Source organism: Antrostomus carolinensis, unplaced genomic scaffold (genome assembly GCF_000700745.2).
Source record: "Antrostomus carolinensis isolate BGI_N321 unplaced genomic scaffold, ASM70074v2 scaffold40990, whole genome shotgun sequence".
NCBI classification, from domain to species: Eukaryota; Metazoa; Chordata; class Aves; order Caprimulgiformes; family Caprimulgidae; genus Antrostomus; species Antrostomus carolinensis.
Window position 1 is genome coordinate 2,031 of NW_010288580.1, and position 17,618 is coordinate 19,648.

Consider the following 17,618-nt stretch of genomic DNA (forward strand, 5'->3'; position numbering starts at 1 on the left):
GTGGTTAGACATAATCTCATAGATTTTTATATTAGATCTTTAGAGGTCATATCTTGTGTTGATGTCAAAAGTTTTGTTTCACCACAGACTGATAAATTAATTTTAATTATATTGTAACAGAAATAGAAGGAAAAAGAATAATCAATTAAAATGCCTTTTTCTACTTTTAAAATTATTTATCCATTTCTCTCTCCTCTCCAGTTGTTGCAATAGTTGGATCTCTTTTCACTTCTTCTTTCTGACAGAGTAGAATGATTCGGCAGTGAACAGGAGCTATATGTGATACTGTTCCCAAGCATAAATCTCTCTTCTGTTATAGTCCTTTCTGTGTGGACTCTTAATACATAGCCATTTACTTCCACCACTGCACTTACAAATACTTTCTCCTAAATGTCACTGATTTTAATGGCTCAAAGGTGAGAATCCTCTTTTCATGACATCCTGTGATCATAACATCAAGTTATGAATCATGATCTTATTCCAGCTGATTGATGAGCTCATTTTGCAACAGAAGACAAATTGGATTTTTTATTTATAAAGGTGATAAAATATAATGTGTGATCTTGCTATTCTGATACTGTCAGATTTCCATTTTAATATAAATTTCACTAGTAAAACCTGTAAGTACTTTCCTGACCTTTTAGTTTTTTTGAGTTTTTAATGCTTTCTCTTGCAGGTCACAGGAGAAACAAAACATTTCCTTATTTTTTCATTTTGAAATCTTGACATGGCTTACTTTTTATGTTTACTACTTAGATTGATTTTATTATTTTTTGTTTCAGCACCACCAAAGTTTACAAGAACTCCTGTTGACCAGACAGGGGTTTCTGGTGGAGTCGCCTCATTCATCTGTCAAGCCACAGGAGATCCAAGACCTAAAATTGTCTGGAACAAAAAGGGAAAGAAAGTCAGCAATCAGAGATTTGAGGTATTAGGTCCATTGTTCTGTTCCTCTGAAAAGCATTAATTCTAACCTCACTTCTAATCCCAATATGTGTGTTTTATTATCAGTGATTGAGCAAACTAGCTATGACTATTGGGGTTAATTTAATGATAGCAGTCTCGTTAACTTATTTTGCAAACTGGTTATGCATAGCACTGCTAAAGAGAAAACTGCTACTACTGTTTTCTAAACTAGCATGATCTAACTGGGGAGCCTTGATGTGCTTCTTCTGTTTAGACTGCCAACTTTTTCATGAAGGAGATGGGGAAAATTATTTGAGCAGTGATTGCTGTTGGGCAAACAACTTCCTTTTGTGACAGTATGCATTGAAAAGACCTAGGCTGCTACTGCTTCTGCTGTCAGAATTGCTTACCACTGTTGCAGGGAGAGATGAAAGGGACAATGTAGTTCCTGCTGTTGAAGAGGAAGAGTAAAACTTGTTTGCTTTTGATTCTTTTCTTAACAATAATCTAGGAAAAGGCTTTAGAGAAAGCTGTTTCTTCTCTCTCCACAACCTTCAATTAAAGGAAACAGTGAAGATAATCTCTTCAAAGGATGCTTGTTATTTGAGGGAAATAAAACAACAAATATGATTCCCTCTTTAAAGTGTCAGGAGCAATTAATATAAAATATGAATTGACCTCTAACATGAAGAAAAACTCAGAAAATGGGAGGAGGCTTTTAGAATGGATATCAAAACTGGCACTAAGAGTGTATAATTTTCACTAAGTCTCTTCACTGTTTCAATGTTAAATAAGAGATTTCTACATAAGGAAAACAACTGTTTTGAAGATGACTAATTTGTATATAAAACAGTTGTGACATGCATTTTGTGAGCGAATGATCTAAGGTATACCTATTACTATTTGACTGAATATTGAAGTCTTCTGTGTTAATTTTTAGTAGTATTTGGGAAGATTATTTGCCCTGGCTTTCAGTTTAGATTTACATTAGCAATGTGCGCTCGCAGCCCAGAAGGCCAATAACCGTATCCTGGGCTGCATCAAGAGAAGCGTGGCCAGCAGGTCGAGGGAGGTGATTCTCCCCCTCTACTCCACTCTCGTAAGGCCCCATCTGGTGTACTGCGTCCAATTCTGCAGCCCCCAACATAAGAAAAACATGGACCTGTTAGAACGAGTCCAGAAAAGGGCCATGAGGATGATGTGAGGGCTGGAGCACCTCTCCTATGAGGACAGGCTGAAAGAGTTGGGGATGTTCAGCCTGGAGAAGAGAAGGCTCCACCGAGATCTTATAGAGGCCTTCCAATACCTGAAGGGGGCCTACAAGAAAGTTGGGGAGGGACTTTTCATAAAAGCAATTAATGACAGAAAAAGGGGAAATGGGTTTAAGCTGAAAGAGGGTAGATTTAGATGAGATATTAGGAAGAGGTTCTTCACTGGGGGGGTGGTCAGACACTGTCCCAGGTTGCCCAGAGAAGCTGTGACTGCTCCTCCCTGGAAGTGTTCTCGGCCAGGTTGGATAAGGCTTTGAGCAACCTGGTCTAGTGGAAGGTGTCCCTGCTGATGGCAGGGGGGTTGGAACTAGATGATCTTTAAGGTCCCTTCCAACCCAACCATTCTATGATTCTATGATTCTATGAAAAGAATTGCATTTTTTGTATATACTAATTTATCTTTATTCCCTTTTTTATTCTAAAAATATTTAAAAGCATTGGAATTTGTTAATTAACCAATACAATTCTTTGCTTGTAAGTTTACTACAATGTGAGGTATAAAAGCATGAATTTAAATGTGACCTCCTAGTGCTGAGAACTATTTGCACTTTGCAGAGCATATGCAGAGCTGTAATTGGCTAAAGGGATTAACACAGAAATTTTATCATAAACTCTACATTGTTTTTCCCCATTGTTTTTGTGACTAGAATCACAAAATTTTTGCTGGAGATGAGTTCAAAACAGTGGAAGATTGCACTTGTACATGTTTACTGTGTTGATTCAGTTTTATTTTGCCATATGCTGTGGTTTATTTGCTTGATATATTGTTTTCTATGTACCTGTGTGCCTGTTTTCAGGGAGAATAAGCAAAAATAAAAGCTTTATTTCCATAAAAAAAAAAAAAAAATCAATGGAACTATACAAAATTACCTTAAAATGTTTTAAAAATTCCTCTAGTGAACTATAGTACAAGCTGTATAGCCAAATAAGATGGAATGTAATTCAAAGAAATAGAAAACATCAAATATTTTATAAATTTTATTATAACCATTGAGCAGAGTAGTTATAAAGTGTACAGAACAGATAAATACTTTAAGCATAGCTTTCCTTCTTGTCCAAAGTAAGGCCATTAATTTCAGGCATTGAATCTTTAAATAAGAACAGAGCAACAAGAGAAATGATATTCAGAAAAGACACATGGAACACTTGGGAAACAAGGGACATCTGAGATTGTCAGCTGCACCAATAAGAGAATAATTAGTTTCCTCTTCTTTCACATTACTATTTTGTATATTTCTCTGAGTTTGATTACTTAGGAATACAATACATGAAAATGTTTTACTTGGACACGTGGCTTCTTAGAAGACTAGTAAATACAGCTAGAAAGGACTTTAGTGGGCTATCTAATCTACATGCTTTCCCCGGGATGCTGAGGGGGAACAAATAGTTTGTTCCCTCTCTCTGGGCAGTGACCTCTTTATATATTTGAAGATTATTACCATTGAATGTGGAATATTCTTGCTCACAGGATAATTCTTACAACTAAGTGAAAATAGCAGTGAAAACTCTACATTATGTATACATTATATATACCTTGTGGGACTTCACTATTAATCTTTCATCTTTTATTTATATTGCAGTTATATACTATGAATGAACGTGTTCCAGTAGCTTTCTTTTATCTTTTTTTTTGCTTCCAATCAATTCAAATATTATGAATTAGAAAAGTCTACTTTATGTTACTAAGAAGTCTTTCTCAGAGGAACATAAAAAGAAACAGACGAGGGAAAAAGAACAAGTTTTAAAAATTGCACCATTCTACTGTGCAAGGGATTTAAAATCCCTTGCTTTTTTGAAAAAAATCTCATTTCGTACATGGGGGAGTGGGAGGAATTAACTATCGGTGATATGCAGAAAGAGGAGAACTCATCTCAAGAAAAGTAAATCCTTTTTATGATATGTATTTTGGAGACACTAGAGTTGAAACTTAATCTCTGAAAAAATTGCCCAACCTGAGCTACTGCATTTGTTTTTATTGGCCATCCAGCTAGGATTATTCAGTGTTCAGATTTAAACAATAACAATTATTATTTTTAAATTTAACTATTGTGACTATTTCGATCCTGTACTGTCATTTTTTATCTACAATAATTAATCTGTCTGCTTTAAGATTGTGAAATTTTCCTTTCTCTCATAAATGTAAATTTTTCAAGAATTCTGGTTGTTCATTTGTTTGTGCTAAGATCAGATGGAGATTTTGTGTTGCCTAGGTTTGTTTAGTACAATGGCTTTACTTAAAGAAAAGGGAAAGTAATACAGCCTGTGGGCTATCAAATCAATTTATTTTCAGAAAAAACAAAACAAAACAAAACAAAACGAAACAGATTTTTATCATATTTCCACTTAGGTCTCTCCCACTGCTAAGAAGAAACTGAGCAATTTCTAAAAATATAATGGACATATAATGGGCATATAACCACAGTTCCCAACCTTATACTTTATTTCTCTCAACAAGTACAGAGATCTAGGAGGTGACTTGTGTGTAAATTAGACATACAAACACAAACATATGTGCAAATAGGCATATATAAATAGCTTATGGACAAATATTAATTATTTTGTAAAGAAAAAGAAATAATTGTGACTGTACTTTCTTGGGTAAGTGCCATTTACCAGATAATAGTACTAACAAACATTGTTGACAATTTTTATAAATGCAGATTAAATAGATTAATATTATTACTTAATCAGTAGGAAGTCTTTTCCAATGCCTAGAATGCTGCAACACTCACCATTATCCGATGTGATTCTGACTGCAGAACAAGAAGAGCCACTCATTGGGTTTTTTTTGTTGTTTTTTTTTTTGTATCAAAATTAATATTTCTTGTGTAAATATTGCAATTTAATATCTAAATTTTAAGGTTTAGTGTTATTCAGTTTCTTATATAGTCAGATGTTATCTAATACATTGTTGGATAAATCTGCTTAACAGTCTGTGGGTTAAATGCCTAGCTAAACTGAGTAGTCGTATCTTGTTCAGAAATTGATGACCCCTTTTCACTTTGGAGCTTAATGAATGACTGAACTGCACTCAGTCATTAGAGTGGGAATATAGCCTGCAGCAATTAAAATGAAGGTAACTGGCATTTGAAGGTAGAGTACTTAACCTAAGAGAATGGAGAGGTTGGTGGTGAACTTCAGGATAAAAGAGCGTTAAGTTACAAAATCCTTCCTTACAGCCCTTGTTAGCTGGAGTTTTTTTGTTGTTGTTTGTTTTTCACCCTGTCTTTTCTTGACACTATCTAAGAGTGGCCATTGAATACTTACTGAACGGCAACGTATGTTACAAGACATTGCTGCTTAAACATTTTCCCATCTGTGTGGAATTTGTCCTGGTATGTGTATTTATAAAAAAAAGAAAAATGGCTTTGATGACATGAATACTGGCAGGTCATTGTTCATGAACAGATTAACTGAGGAATAGGCATTTGTAACAACATCTGTGACAGCTTTTGTTTCCTTCTATAGGTGATAGAGTTTGATGATGGATCTGGATCAGTTCTCAGGATACAACCACTGCGCACACCAAGAGATGAAGCTATTTATGAATGTGTGGCTTCCAATAGTGTGGGTGAAATAAGTGTGTCCACTCGACTTACAGTTTTACGTGGTAAGTTTTTTCTGAACATAACTAATTTACTTCATAGAGCTGAAAGTGCTCTGTTGTGAGAAGTTTCTCTCCAGGAAAGTTAAGTACAATTCTTTTCAAATGGGCATTATTATAGTCCTGAGCTGTTAAATACAAACTTTTCACATAATACTTGAATATCATGTTTCTGATTTGTGACCATAAAATGGTAATGTGCATATGCAGCATATGCCAGATTAGAGTGAAGAAAAGAAGTGAGAAATAAGTGAAACACGAGTTCTGTGCACAGCAGGTTATTATATCAATTACTGATCAAAACCCAATGCCTTATGAATGCATTTGATTTGCATTTTAGTGCCACCCTGGGTAACTTAGCTTTGTGTGATCAGCATTTACACATAAATTTGTCCCATTTACAGTGACCTTGAAAAGCTGCATAAATGTTTTTTACATGAAGTTAAGCCGGTACAAGATTTTTCCCCCAAGGTATAACACATAAAAAAGAGGAAAGCTTTTTCCCTTTCAAATATATGTCACCTGAGTTGTATTCTTACTTCAGTGAGAAATTTTTGAGGACAATAAAGGAAAAAAATCCATTTTTTCAACTGTCCTTCATGGGTGAGGATATGAATGTACTGCAAATTCTGCCGTCTGGATAATACTCAGAGGAGTAAATACCTGAATTTTTCATTTTGTCACCTGGAGATGAATGGAAACATGAATGGATTTGGAGACATTCCATTAAATACTACACTCTTCAGTTTGCAGCTTTGCTTTTATGACTGAAGATTACTGTCTTGTATTGTGATATTACATGGCATTACTTGATTTGCAGGATTAACTACTAGGAGCCTGTTTATAGGAATTGAAGATGGTTAGTCAGCTTTACAGAATTTAGAAGAAAATTTGTAAAATCTATTATTTAAAAAATATTTTTTGATCCTTCTATCATAACAAATGTTATGTTTCTCTAAAGTTGGATTTTTATTCAAAAAAAGGAAAATAAAAGATTTATTTCTTTTATTTTCTTAACTATTTTAATCTGTACGGTCTGTCCTAGCGTTACTGCTGGAGTCAACTAACACCACTATGTACATACATAACAAATAATAACACTAAGTATGTACATATTTTCTTCTTAGAGGTAGTCTGATGTAAGCAAACCTTTTTAATATTTAAAGTTCTTATCTCTAATGCTGTGATTGGTCCTTCTGTTATCTTTTAAAAATTCTTCCCACTCTAGTGAAGATTAATAGTTAGGTTCATGTTTTAACAGCACTATGGACCTGTTCTTAACTCCTTAAGATAATGTTTTCCCTTTATTCACCGAGAAGCACTTTTAATGCACAGCTTTCACATTGTTGAAAATTAACATAAAATGACATTTTCATACTGCATTAAAATTTTTGTAAATTAAAGGGAAATGGGAAAAGGTGTGGCAAAACAAAACCCCAAAACAATGTGAAAACTCAGGGGGAAGGAGTATTCTTCCTCCTTAGAGTTTCTTGAAATGTATTACAAGACACTCTGATCTTGAAATGTGCATGCTTGTTTTTTCATATATACTATTCTAAACCAACCAAAGTTTTCATTTTGGAGTTTGCAGAGAAGAAGCAACAGCCCTCATCTCTCTACCAAGGGCCATAGAAGTTGAAAAAGGCAGAATAGTTGTTCAAGTGTTAAAAGTAACTGACTGTAAAATGTGATTTGTTTCTTTGTTTTTCCTGTTGGTTAATCAGTTTCTTGTATGGCATATGTGGCTCTGCTGCCTATTTCTTACTCAAATGGCTCAATGCTATTTCAGACAACATGAGCATCAGATCCTGTTTTAAAAACCGTGCAGAATGATATGCATATGCAAATACCCAGTGAACAAAAAATATATGTTGTTACTTAAATGTGTATTATGAAGTTAAAATTTAAGTCAATTTAAATTTTAATTAAAAATTGTTTAATTAAATATATGAAATATGAAAGATTGTGTGTTGTTTCCAGCCATAATACGTATGACTTTTGCAACTGCTGGAATATGCTTTGGCCCCAGGAATGTATTTATAGTTTTTATCTGAAACTGGAAACATATGAGAACATAATGGGGCTGCAGATTAAGATAAAGGGGTATCATCAGAGAAATCGAGGACCATACAGGGTAACAAGGCATTGTAAGAAAGTTTTAGCAGGGTTAAAATTTTGAAGTCTTATGAGTACAATGATTTGCTATATTGCTTTCCAAGACAAAGGATGGTTCAGTGCTAAGGATGTTAGTCTGGAATTCTACTATAAGCTTCTACTTTGCAAACTTACAGAAGTCTTCAGTACAGTCTATAATAGTAGCCTTGTGGAAAACACTCCATGTGATTATGCCTTTGTGGTAAAGAGTGCCTCTATGCTTTGCATAGCTGCTGTAGGGATATATATCATAGAAGTGAACAGAAATTAACACACATAATCAAATGCAAAACAGTGGAGACAGTTCAGTCTGTGGTCCACTTAGGCTTTGCTCATCCCTGGGGCTTATGTGTGACTCTGGATTGCAGAAGATACACGCATAACATTCATATGTTCTTCAAATCTTTCCATAATGTTGCTATTACAAACCCAACTTGGCATTTGTACATTTTGCAAGAGGGCACCCTGGGGAGGAAGTCAGAGTTTAAGCACAATTCAACCCACAAGTATTGCAACCCTCATATAGGACATTGGTGAAATCAGGATGTTCCTAGGAGTTGAAGCATCTAGCTATATTCATTTTTGTTTGTTTGTTTCACTAAATCCAGTTTAACTGCTACAAATCATTCCACAGTAACATTTTTGCCAATATATTCATATTTTTAGAGCCAAACTTGTCAGTTTTTCTGTCTCTGGCAGTATAAAGTAACAGTTCCATGCACTACAGGTTTTACCATGTTTTGTTAGGTTCTTACACTATGACCAATCTGTAGTACCTGGGTCTCTAAGAAAAATAAATATAAATGAAATTTTTAGCTTTTAGGTGTTGAAACTTCATGATATGAGAAGGAAAAAGGGCAGAAAAGGCAGCTACAGATGATAACATTTCAAGGCCTTAACAGATACAAAGTATTGAGCCATTTTTCTGTTACTGCAGTAAATTAGGAAATGCTTCAGACTAAACTTTTACTTGCTAGGCTGAATACTGTGACAGTCTGGACCAAGAGTGAATATCTGAAATAAATGAAAACTGCTTTTGATTTTCTGTAATAAATGAGGTATTTGCTTTCCAGGACAGATTAATCCCCATGAAAATGGTGAATTTGAAGGGAAAAAAGGCTTCTAAGGAGAAGTCTGGAACCAATGCTATGTATTTTGGAGCTCTTTGTTTTGAAATTTATGCTGAAAAGCATATGAATGGAACAGTGCTTTGATTCAGTGTTCAATAGGCAATGAAAGACAATAAAGTGTAGGGTCTTCCCATACTCTGCAGACCTCAGAGATGGAATTCATTTCCTGCTAAAGCCTCCTGACTTTTTTTTTGGCCTTGCGCATAGTGGATAACAAACATTTTTCATGGCTACAGAACAAAGATTCTGGTGTCATATGCAAGTATATAAATTTTTCAGGAAGGAGGAAATGAGGTGCCTCCTTCTAGTGGAGAAATTAGCAACAATTCCACGCCATTAATTTTAAGGAATTTTGCTTTTCGTTTTTAATTTTTTTAAATTATTATTATTCCTTTATAAAGTTCTTCCAAGACTGTAAGGATCTCAAGAAACTTAGCTTCAACCACCTTGTTAGAAGTTATATTACTGCAGCACAGAAGAATGCAGGTTTTAAGGAAGGATTGAGAAGATCCAGTAGAGCATAATACCTGTCACAGCTGTTTACTTTGGTTTTTTGCTGTCTGGGGAATGAAGAGAGAGACTACACAGGGCACTTAAGCAGAAGGCAGTTTGTTTTCTCACCCCAGAATTTTCTCTATTATCGTTGATAATACAATGCATTATAAAAATATTGACATATAGCATCTTTCTCTCATGGGCGCTGTCTAAGGATGGAAGAATTAAAATAAAATTTCTGTGGGAAGTAGTTAGGGCAGTTATTCTTTTTTATGCTTTTTAGAAACCGATTGACTTACTGTCAAACAATCAGTGCTGCATAAAATAAAAAGTTAAATATTTACTGAATAGTTTTTCACTGCCCATTGATACACTCAGAGATTGAATTTGAGATAATTGTGAGATGATTTTTGTTAGACTCAGAAGTGCGGAACATTTCCACACTGTTTAAAAAAACAAACCAACCAAACAAAAAAACCCACAGAAAACAGAGATGATGAATCCAAGTTACTAAATTTTTGGTTTCCACTGCTAGGAATAGATTCAATGGTAAGAGAAGCTTATTTCTGTATTTTCACTGTACCCAGTAGTACTGAAATGAGAAGGAACTATTTTGAAGTTATTTGTCATCTGGGACAGCTGTCTTTGAGGGCATGGAAATTAGACAAATGGAGTGGCATGGCTATAATGTTGGAAAATGTGCTGTGGAATGTCTCATTTCTAGATGAAAGGGAGAAAGGACTGTACATATTCTGGGTATTTGCTGCACAGTAGGCAAAATTTGCCATGTTCCAGCTGGAGCTGTATAAAGAATGTATACCAGTGTTTATCTGACTTAACTGTTTGCAGTATAGTCACAGTAATTATTGCCAGGGGGCTGCTAGTAGGACAGGCTTTTGAAAGTGGAATGAATAGAAACAAGGAAAGCAAGAAAACACCAGGGCAAGAATGTCATGCACTGGAAAGACATTTGTCTCAAACATGTATTGCATAAGAAGACTGAAGAGCCAAAGGAGTATCTTTCCCCAAAACTTCCTGAACTTTCAGTGATCATGCTATATGTAGCACCTTGGAGAATTAACATGTTCATTACAGTCCTATTTTTATTATGCCTCTTTTTGAACAGGAACACTGTTCTTCCTACTGTGAAAATGGTGCTTTGCCGTTTATGTTGTAAAGTCTCTCCTGGGGAGCTGTGCAAGGAAGATTAAGGAACAAAACACACCTGCTTGACAGTCACAGAAAAAAAAAAAAAAATGAAATAGTGAAACAAAAGGAGAGCTAGCCAATACAACTTCAGCTTAAGAAAAACCCTTACAGGCTGTTACAGAATGGCATGCAGATTTCTGGAAATTACTTACAAAGTAGTACAGCATTTGAAATATTTAACTGTAAAATTAGAAACATTGAAATATTAGAAACATAGAAATATTGAAATATTTTCTTTGGGTATGCAAATGCATGTTGGACAAATAAAACATTTGCCTTCCATGCAGTATATTTTAAAATACTTAATGAATTATTGATGTTTATAAAGATGGGGTGTTGCAATTTAACCACTAGCCAGAACAGGATGCAAAAAAATAATATTGTGAAATACATGGTCCATTTCCCATGGCAAACTTCTAAGTTACAGTGTGTTTTAAGTTCCTTCATAGTGCAGGCATGAACATAGTAACTAATGTTAATGGTTTAGAGAATACTGTACCTTATAAATTCTGCAACAATCAGTAGTCATATAAGGGTCTATTACTGTGAATATATGATGCAGAGTATTGAATTCAACTTCTAGGTATATATACTTGACCTTACTGATTTCACAGTTACCTGTTGTTGACTTTTGTGGAGTTCTTTAAAAGCTGTGTTTGTAGTCATTTAAAATATATGGAAATGTATTGTAAAAAGTTTCTGGCAGATGCGTTACCTCATGTTTTTTTATTGTTAATACTTTTTTATATTTCCACTCATATCCCTAGGTACAAAATTTATCAAATATAATTTTTCTCCTCAATAAGTTAAAATTTTGTTTACATTTTTATTTCTTAGTTTTAAAATGTACAAATTTTCCCTTCTCTTGCACACTATTTTATTATAAAGAATCTGCTACAGTAATTATAAATTTAAAGCTATACATTGCAAAGCTTCTTGTCAAAAGCAGAGTAGTCACTTTAAAAAAATGAATGAAACAGCAATCTTAAATTTCTTGATTGTCAGTGTAAATTCCTGTAATCAAGACTTTCAGAGATGAGTTACTTTGGCAAATCAGGAGTAGGTTGCTCAATTTATAAGACCTTTAAGATGTCTTAACAAGGTATCTATAGTCATCAGATTTTTTTGAGACATTTATCCTAACTTTATTTCCTACAATTTATTTTTTTTTTTACTCATGAATTTTCTTTCAACTCTTTGTTGTCCGACATATTCTTTTAACATGATTTATTGTTCAGGTGCATTTGCTCAGTGAACATATATGAAGTTTTCCTGCTGCCAACTAGTAATACCAGCTACCATTATGTCTTTGTAAAGGTTTATGTCATACATCACTGAATTTTGTCCAGCCAAGTTTCCCTTTTACATTCAATGCTATAAAATTATCCAGTTCGTTTTCACATAATTTTACATGTACATAGGATCAATTTTAGTTTTTGAAATATTAGGAGTAGTAGAAAATTATGTATGCTTGACATTTATAGGGTAATATGGATGGTCGTAAGAGATGCACATCAGCTTGAAATCAGTAAGCTGTCTAGGCTATATCATATTCGTTCTTATTTTATATCTGTGAAAGAAAAGAAACTTGTGGGTGCCAGTTCATAGATAGATGTCTAACAGTTGTTGTGATCTAAGAGGAATTGAAATAATACCAGACAAAAGCAGGGCTGTTCTATTTAGCTTGAAAGATTTCTTCACTGGACGGTTTTGGCTAAGAATGTACACCTGTTAAATACTTTCATACAACAACTCAATGACTAATTTTAGCATGACCCCCATTTAGGTATTGCCATTCTAGCATCTAATAACTGCGTATAGAATTTTAAGCATTTTTGATAACAAGAGTGAATATATGCCGGCAGTGTAACAAGTTTGTTTCATATTTTTTTCCCCCATTTATTGATACCTATGATGATTCAGTCCCTTTTCCCAGACCGTCATCCCAAACTCATAAGAAATCTTTCAGAAACAAGTGACAATGAGAACAATTTAAAAATTAATTAGTAGTAGTAGGAGTAATATTTCTTCTGCCAGTCTGTCCTTGCAGAACCAGTATCAGGTGTTGTAAGCACAGAATTAAAATGAAATTTCCTAACTCTGAAGAGTCATGACCTGTTATATACATTAGGTTACCATTTTGATCTGGTTCCTCAAATACTGACCCAGATACAAGCAGCACACAGATAGGTTATTACAAATCTTTACCAAAGAAGTTGGAACATTACCTATGTGTACAATTGATAGCTGTTCTGAATAAAGATAGGCTTTTTTTTTTAGATTTCTGTGCTATAAATTTGATATTTTGCAGCACTGTGTGTCTGTGTATACATATAAAAAAATCTTTTTCCAGTTCCTATTGGAGTGTAAGGTAATCCATTTAAATAATGCTGTCATTCAGATTTGCATTGTGTTATTTTTCTATCTATTTGTAAAATGTATTTAATTGGTACAAAATAGTTTTTCTTAAACCAATAATTTTCAGAATGCAATAACTTTTCCTGGGATTAGTTATTATGCATGCATTTAAGGCCCTTGGCCTTCTGTAGAGTCTTGTTGGTTCAATATCAGGGTTTAAGTTTATGCAAGCTTTCATTATTCAGTGGCCTAAACCCACTGTCTCAATTGAACCCAGTGCCTTAATGAAAGCCAGTGCAATTAGTCAAATGCCATGTTTCCTGTTGTCATCTGTGGCCTGAATTCTGCATGCAATTTATCTATCTGTATGTCCACTTGCTTAACAAACTCTTATGTTATTAATTAACAATGTTATTGTCGTTACTGCACAACATGAAAGTAAAATTGACAGCAGAATTCTAGGGAATTTTTTAATGGTAATATTTCACATTGATCAAAAACCAAAAAAGTAACATTAATTCTAGAGATTATCTGTTTGGGGAGATGATATAATGATTAGTTGCTTAACCCCTGACAATGTCAGCATATCTGTAAGGAACTCAGTGGTATTAGCAGCTTGATAGTTTCAATTTAATTGTTATCACAGCAAAAATCCATATGAAATGCCTAGTATAGCAAATTTAAACCAATGCAATTAATAGGAAAACACATTCATGTAGTAGGTCTGTCTTCAGGTTTTCAGGCTAGTGGTTTCTCTGGATGCAGATGTCCTATCAAGTGCACCATTAGGATGACAGAAATGTTTCCTGAAATATAGGATGTGTTTGACACTAGTGTATTAAAGTGACAGAAAAATTACATCCATTTTAATGTAATAAGTGCTAATCTTCAAATATAGAAGAAACTCACTAAGAATGTTTTTTCAAATATATCTGAAAAAGTAATTTAGATATTAAAGAAAGCTTATGTAATGCTTGAGCTTGCTTAGCCTGGCAATACTTCATAAAATGGTATTTATTACTGTGATTGTTAAGTTTTCAGAGATTTGACATAGGAAGCAAAAACTAAAAAGAAGAATGCATACAAAAATATTTTTATTATTAGGACTAGTAATAAAACAATACCAAAACAATGACTTTTAACTGATGCAACAAAAAAACGAGGTTTCATTGCATTAGAGTAGTAGGAGACTGAAAGAACTATGATTTAAATGGCTCTATGGGGAAGGAGAAACTTTTGTAAATACTCTAAGGCTTAGGAAGGATATAAAATCCTATTTTGATATATATCATCTCAACTATTTCAATGCTTGCTGTAAACTGACATGAAGTTCTGCAGCTGACATACTACTGTTCCATTTATCTTTGTAACAAAGTTGCATTAATAAAGTTACTACTCACTAGTTCAGTAGCAAATGAAATTTCTTTGTCTTCACTTACAAATATATAAATCGTGCAAAATTGTGACTAAAGTCCACCATGATTTAAATTATTCCATTAAAATTATTTACTGTAAAACTGCTACAAAGAGTCTACTGTGATGTTAAATGTTAGATAGTAATAGTAGGATTTTAGCACTGTTATTTATATTGAATGCATCTTGTGAGGTACAGTATCAATGCATGCTTAATACAACAAATGCAAAGCAGAATAATTAAGTAATTTTTCAAGTGGAAGCATTTCAATAAGCTTTTCAGTCAAATACAGTCAAAAAGCACTGAGTAGAACCAAGTGTTTCATTAAGACCATCAATGCACCTGAATCTTGGCATATGACACTGGTCTTTCATAGTATTAACATTTTTCAGGAGACACTGCCTTAACATTGCATATCTGAGTTATTGTTGTTATCTGAATTATTGTTATTATTGTTACACCAGGACTCCTCTCAATCATCTTGGGAGTCTAGGAAGGTCCCTGCTGACTGGAAGCTAGCCAATGTTGTTCCCATTTACAAGAAGGGCATGAGAAAAGACTCATGAAACTACAGACATGTTAGTCTAACCTGAGCTCCTGGAAAAACTATGGAGAAGATAATTCTGGGTACTACTGAAAGGTGTTTAAGAACTATGCAATCATCAGGCACAGTCCACACAGGTTCATAAAGGCAAAGTCATGTTTAACTAATTTGATATCCTTTTATGATAAGGTCACCTGTCTAGTGGATGAAGGGAAGGTGGTGTATGTAGTTTTTTCTGGATTTTAGTAAGGCCTTTGATAGTGTCTCTCATGGCATCCTTCTGAAACAAGTAGACCAGCTGTGGGATCAGCATATTCATGGTATGCTGGGTGAAGAACTGTCTGAAGGGCAGAGCTCAAAGGATTGTAATGAGTGGAGCTACATCTGGCTGGCGAGTGGTCCCCAGCAGTGTTCCTCAGGGCTCAGTCCTGTTCAATATATTTATCGACAATCGGGATGCAGGAGTTGAATGCAACATGAGCAAGTTCACTGATGATATCAAACTGGGAGTTGCTGTTGACTCTTTTGAGGGACACTATGCCTTACAGAGAGATCTAGAATAGAGTGGAACATTGGGAAATGGTTAATGGAATGAAATTTAACAAGTCCAAATGCCAAACTTTGCACCTAGGATGGAATAATGTGGGGCACAAGTCTAAAGTGGGAGAGGAGTGGCTGGAGACCAGCCCTGCAGAAAGGGATCTGGGATGCTGGTTGACAGCAACTCAATATGAGTCAGCAGTGTGTCCTGGCAACCAAGAGGGCAAATTTTATCCTGAGGTGCATCAAACACAGCATAACCAGCAGGTCAAAAGTGGTGATGATCCTACTCTATTGAACATTGGTGTAGCCTCACCTTGAGTACTGTGTGCAGCTCTGGGCCCCACAATTTAAGAAAGATGTTAAGGTCCTTGAATGCATTGAGAGGAAGGCAACAAAGCTGGTGAAAGGGCTGGAAGGTGCATCCTGTGAGGAGCAGCTAAATACTTTGGGCTTGTCTAGTTTTGAGAGAAGGAGGCTGAGGGGCAATCTCATCACTCTCTACAGCTTCCTGAGGAAGGGAAGTGGGGAGGGAGATGCTGATCTCTTCTTTCTGGTATCCAGTGATTGGATGCGTGGGAATGGTTCAAAGCTGCATCAGGGGAGGTTTAGACTGGATATTAGGAAGCATTTCTTTATGGAGAGAGTAGTCAGACCCTGGAATAGGCTTTCTGGAGAGATGACGATGCCCCATGACTGTCAGTGTTTAAGAGGCATTTGGACAATGCCCTTAATAATTTGCTTTGACTTTGACTTTGACTTTGACTTTGACTTTAACTTTAACTTTAACTTTAACTTTAACTTTAACTTTAACTTTAACTTTAACTTTAACTTTAACTTTAACTTTAACTTTAACTTTAACTTTAACTTTAACTTTAACTTTAACTTTAACTTTAACTTTAACTTTAACTTTAACTTTAACTTTAACTTTAACTTTAACTTTAACTTTAACTTTAACTTTAACTTTAACTTTAACTTTAACTTTAACTTTAACTTTAACTTTAACTTTAACTTTAACTTTAACTTTAACTTCTCCTCTCCTCTCCTCTCCTCTCCCATTCCAAACAGTAGTTTTTAAAAATCACTTAAAGGAGAACATTAAATATGTTAGCTTCACAATTCCCTTAATTTTCAGTCACTGTAAGTTTCTTTATCTGAACATGAAATAATCTCATTCTTTCTGTGCTCATTCATATTGCCAGTTTTTCAAAAAGAAATTTGTCCTGGGACAGTACAGCCACATTTTTGAATCCCATCTACTTTGGTTCTGAACTGTTCTTTGTTACTGTGAATATCCTTGTAAAGAAATCCAATTTTTATGGTCACTGCTTTGAATGGCAGTTATAAAGTACATTTCTATTTAATAATTTGAAATTTAGTACTTCTAGCTTAATACCAATCTCAGAAGTTCATGTTAGCTCCCACATATTCCATTGTTTCAGCTCTTACACTGCCATGTTTTCACTAGGTCTATAATTCATTTTAATATATCATCTGCTCTTAAATGGTATTATCAGTCCAGCTCCTAAACAAATTTGTATAGACAACTTCTACCTTAATGTTCACACAGAGGTTTATGTGGCTTCTGGATGTATAGATAAGGAAGAAGAATCTGAGATTCTGGGGAATCCTTTTCATTATACCTACAGCAAAATTACTTTCAAGGAAAGTGATTTGAGAGGCTGAAAATTTGCCAGGGATTTTTTTTTTGCAAAAAGCTAGTGTCACTTGGGACTTGATTTATGGCAAGAAGATGAAGCGAACTGCAGAAAAGCCATTAAGTAAACCCAAAAGCAATCATTTGTTGTTGTGGCGTGTTTCATATAGCAGACAGAGGAAGGAACTGACAGTATGTTGAAGTCAGTGAGGAAACCGTCTTCTTAGCTGGACTTCAGATCAGTCAAATCTTGAGTTTGGTCATTAGTTGCAAAATGTCAAAAGCACAACAAAAGAAGTGTGAAAAAAGTCTCAGGCTGTACCATCCACATTTTTT

At 34.6% G+C, this 17,618-nt stretch overlaps 1 protein-coding gene across 1 annotated transcript; it reads left to right on the forward strand.

The window, feature by feature from the left end:
* Positions 1-782: 782 nt before the first annotated feature.
* On the forward strand, positions 783-5,787 carry LOC114818528 (receptor-type tyrosine-protein phosphatase delta-like; the record flags this gene model as incomplete). Its single annotated transcript, XM_029084744.1, has 2 exons — positions 783-928; positions 5,646-5,787. Coding segments are annotated over 2 exons (288 nt in total), but the record flags the coding sequence as incomplete, so codon positions are not given.
* Positions 5,788-17,618: the final 11,831 nt, after the last annotated feature.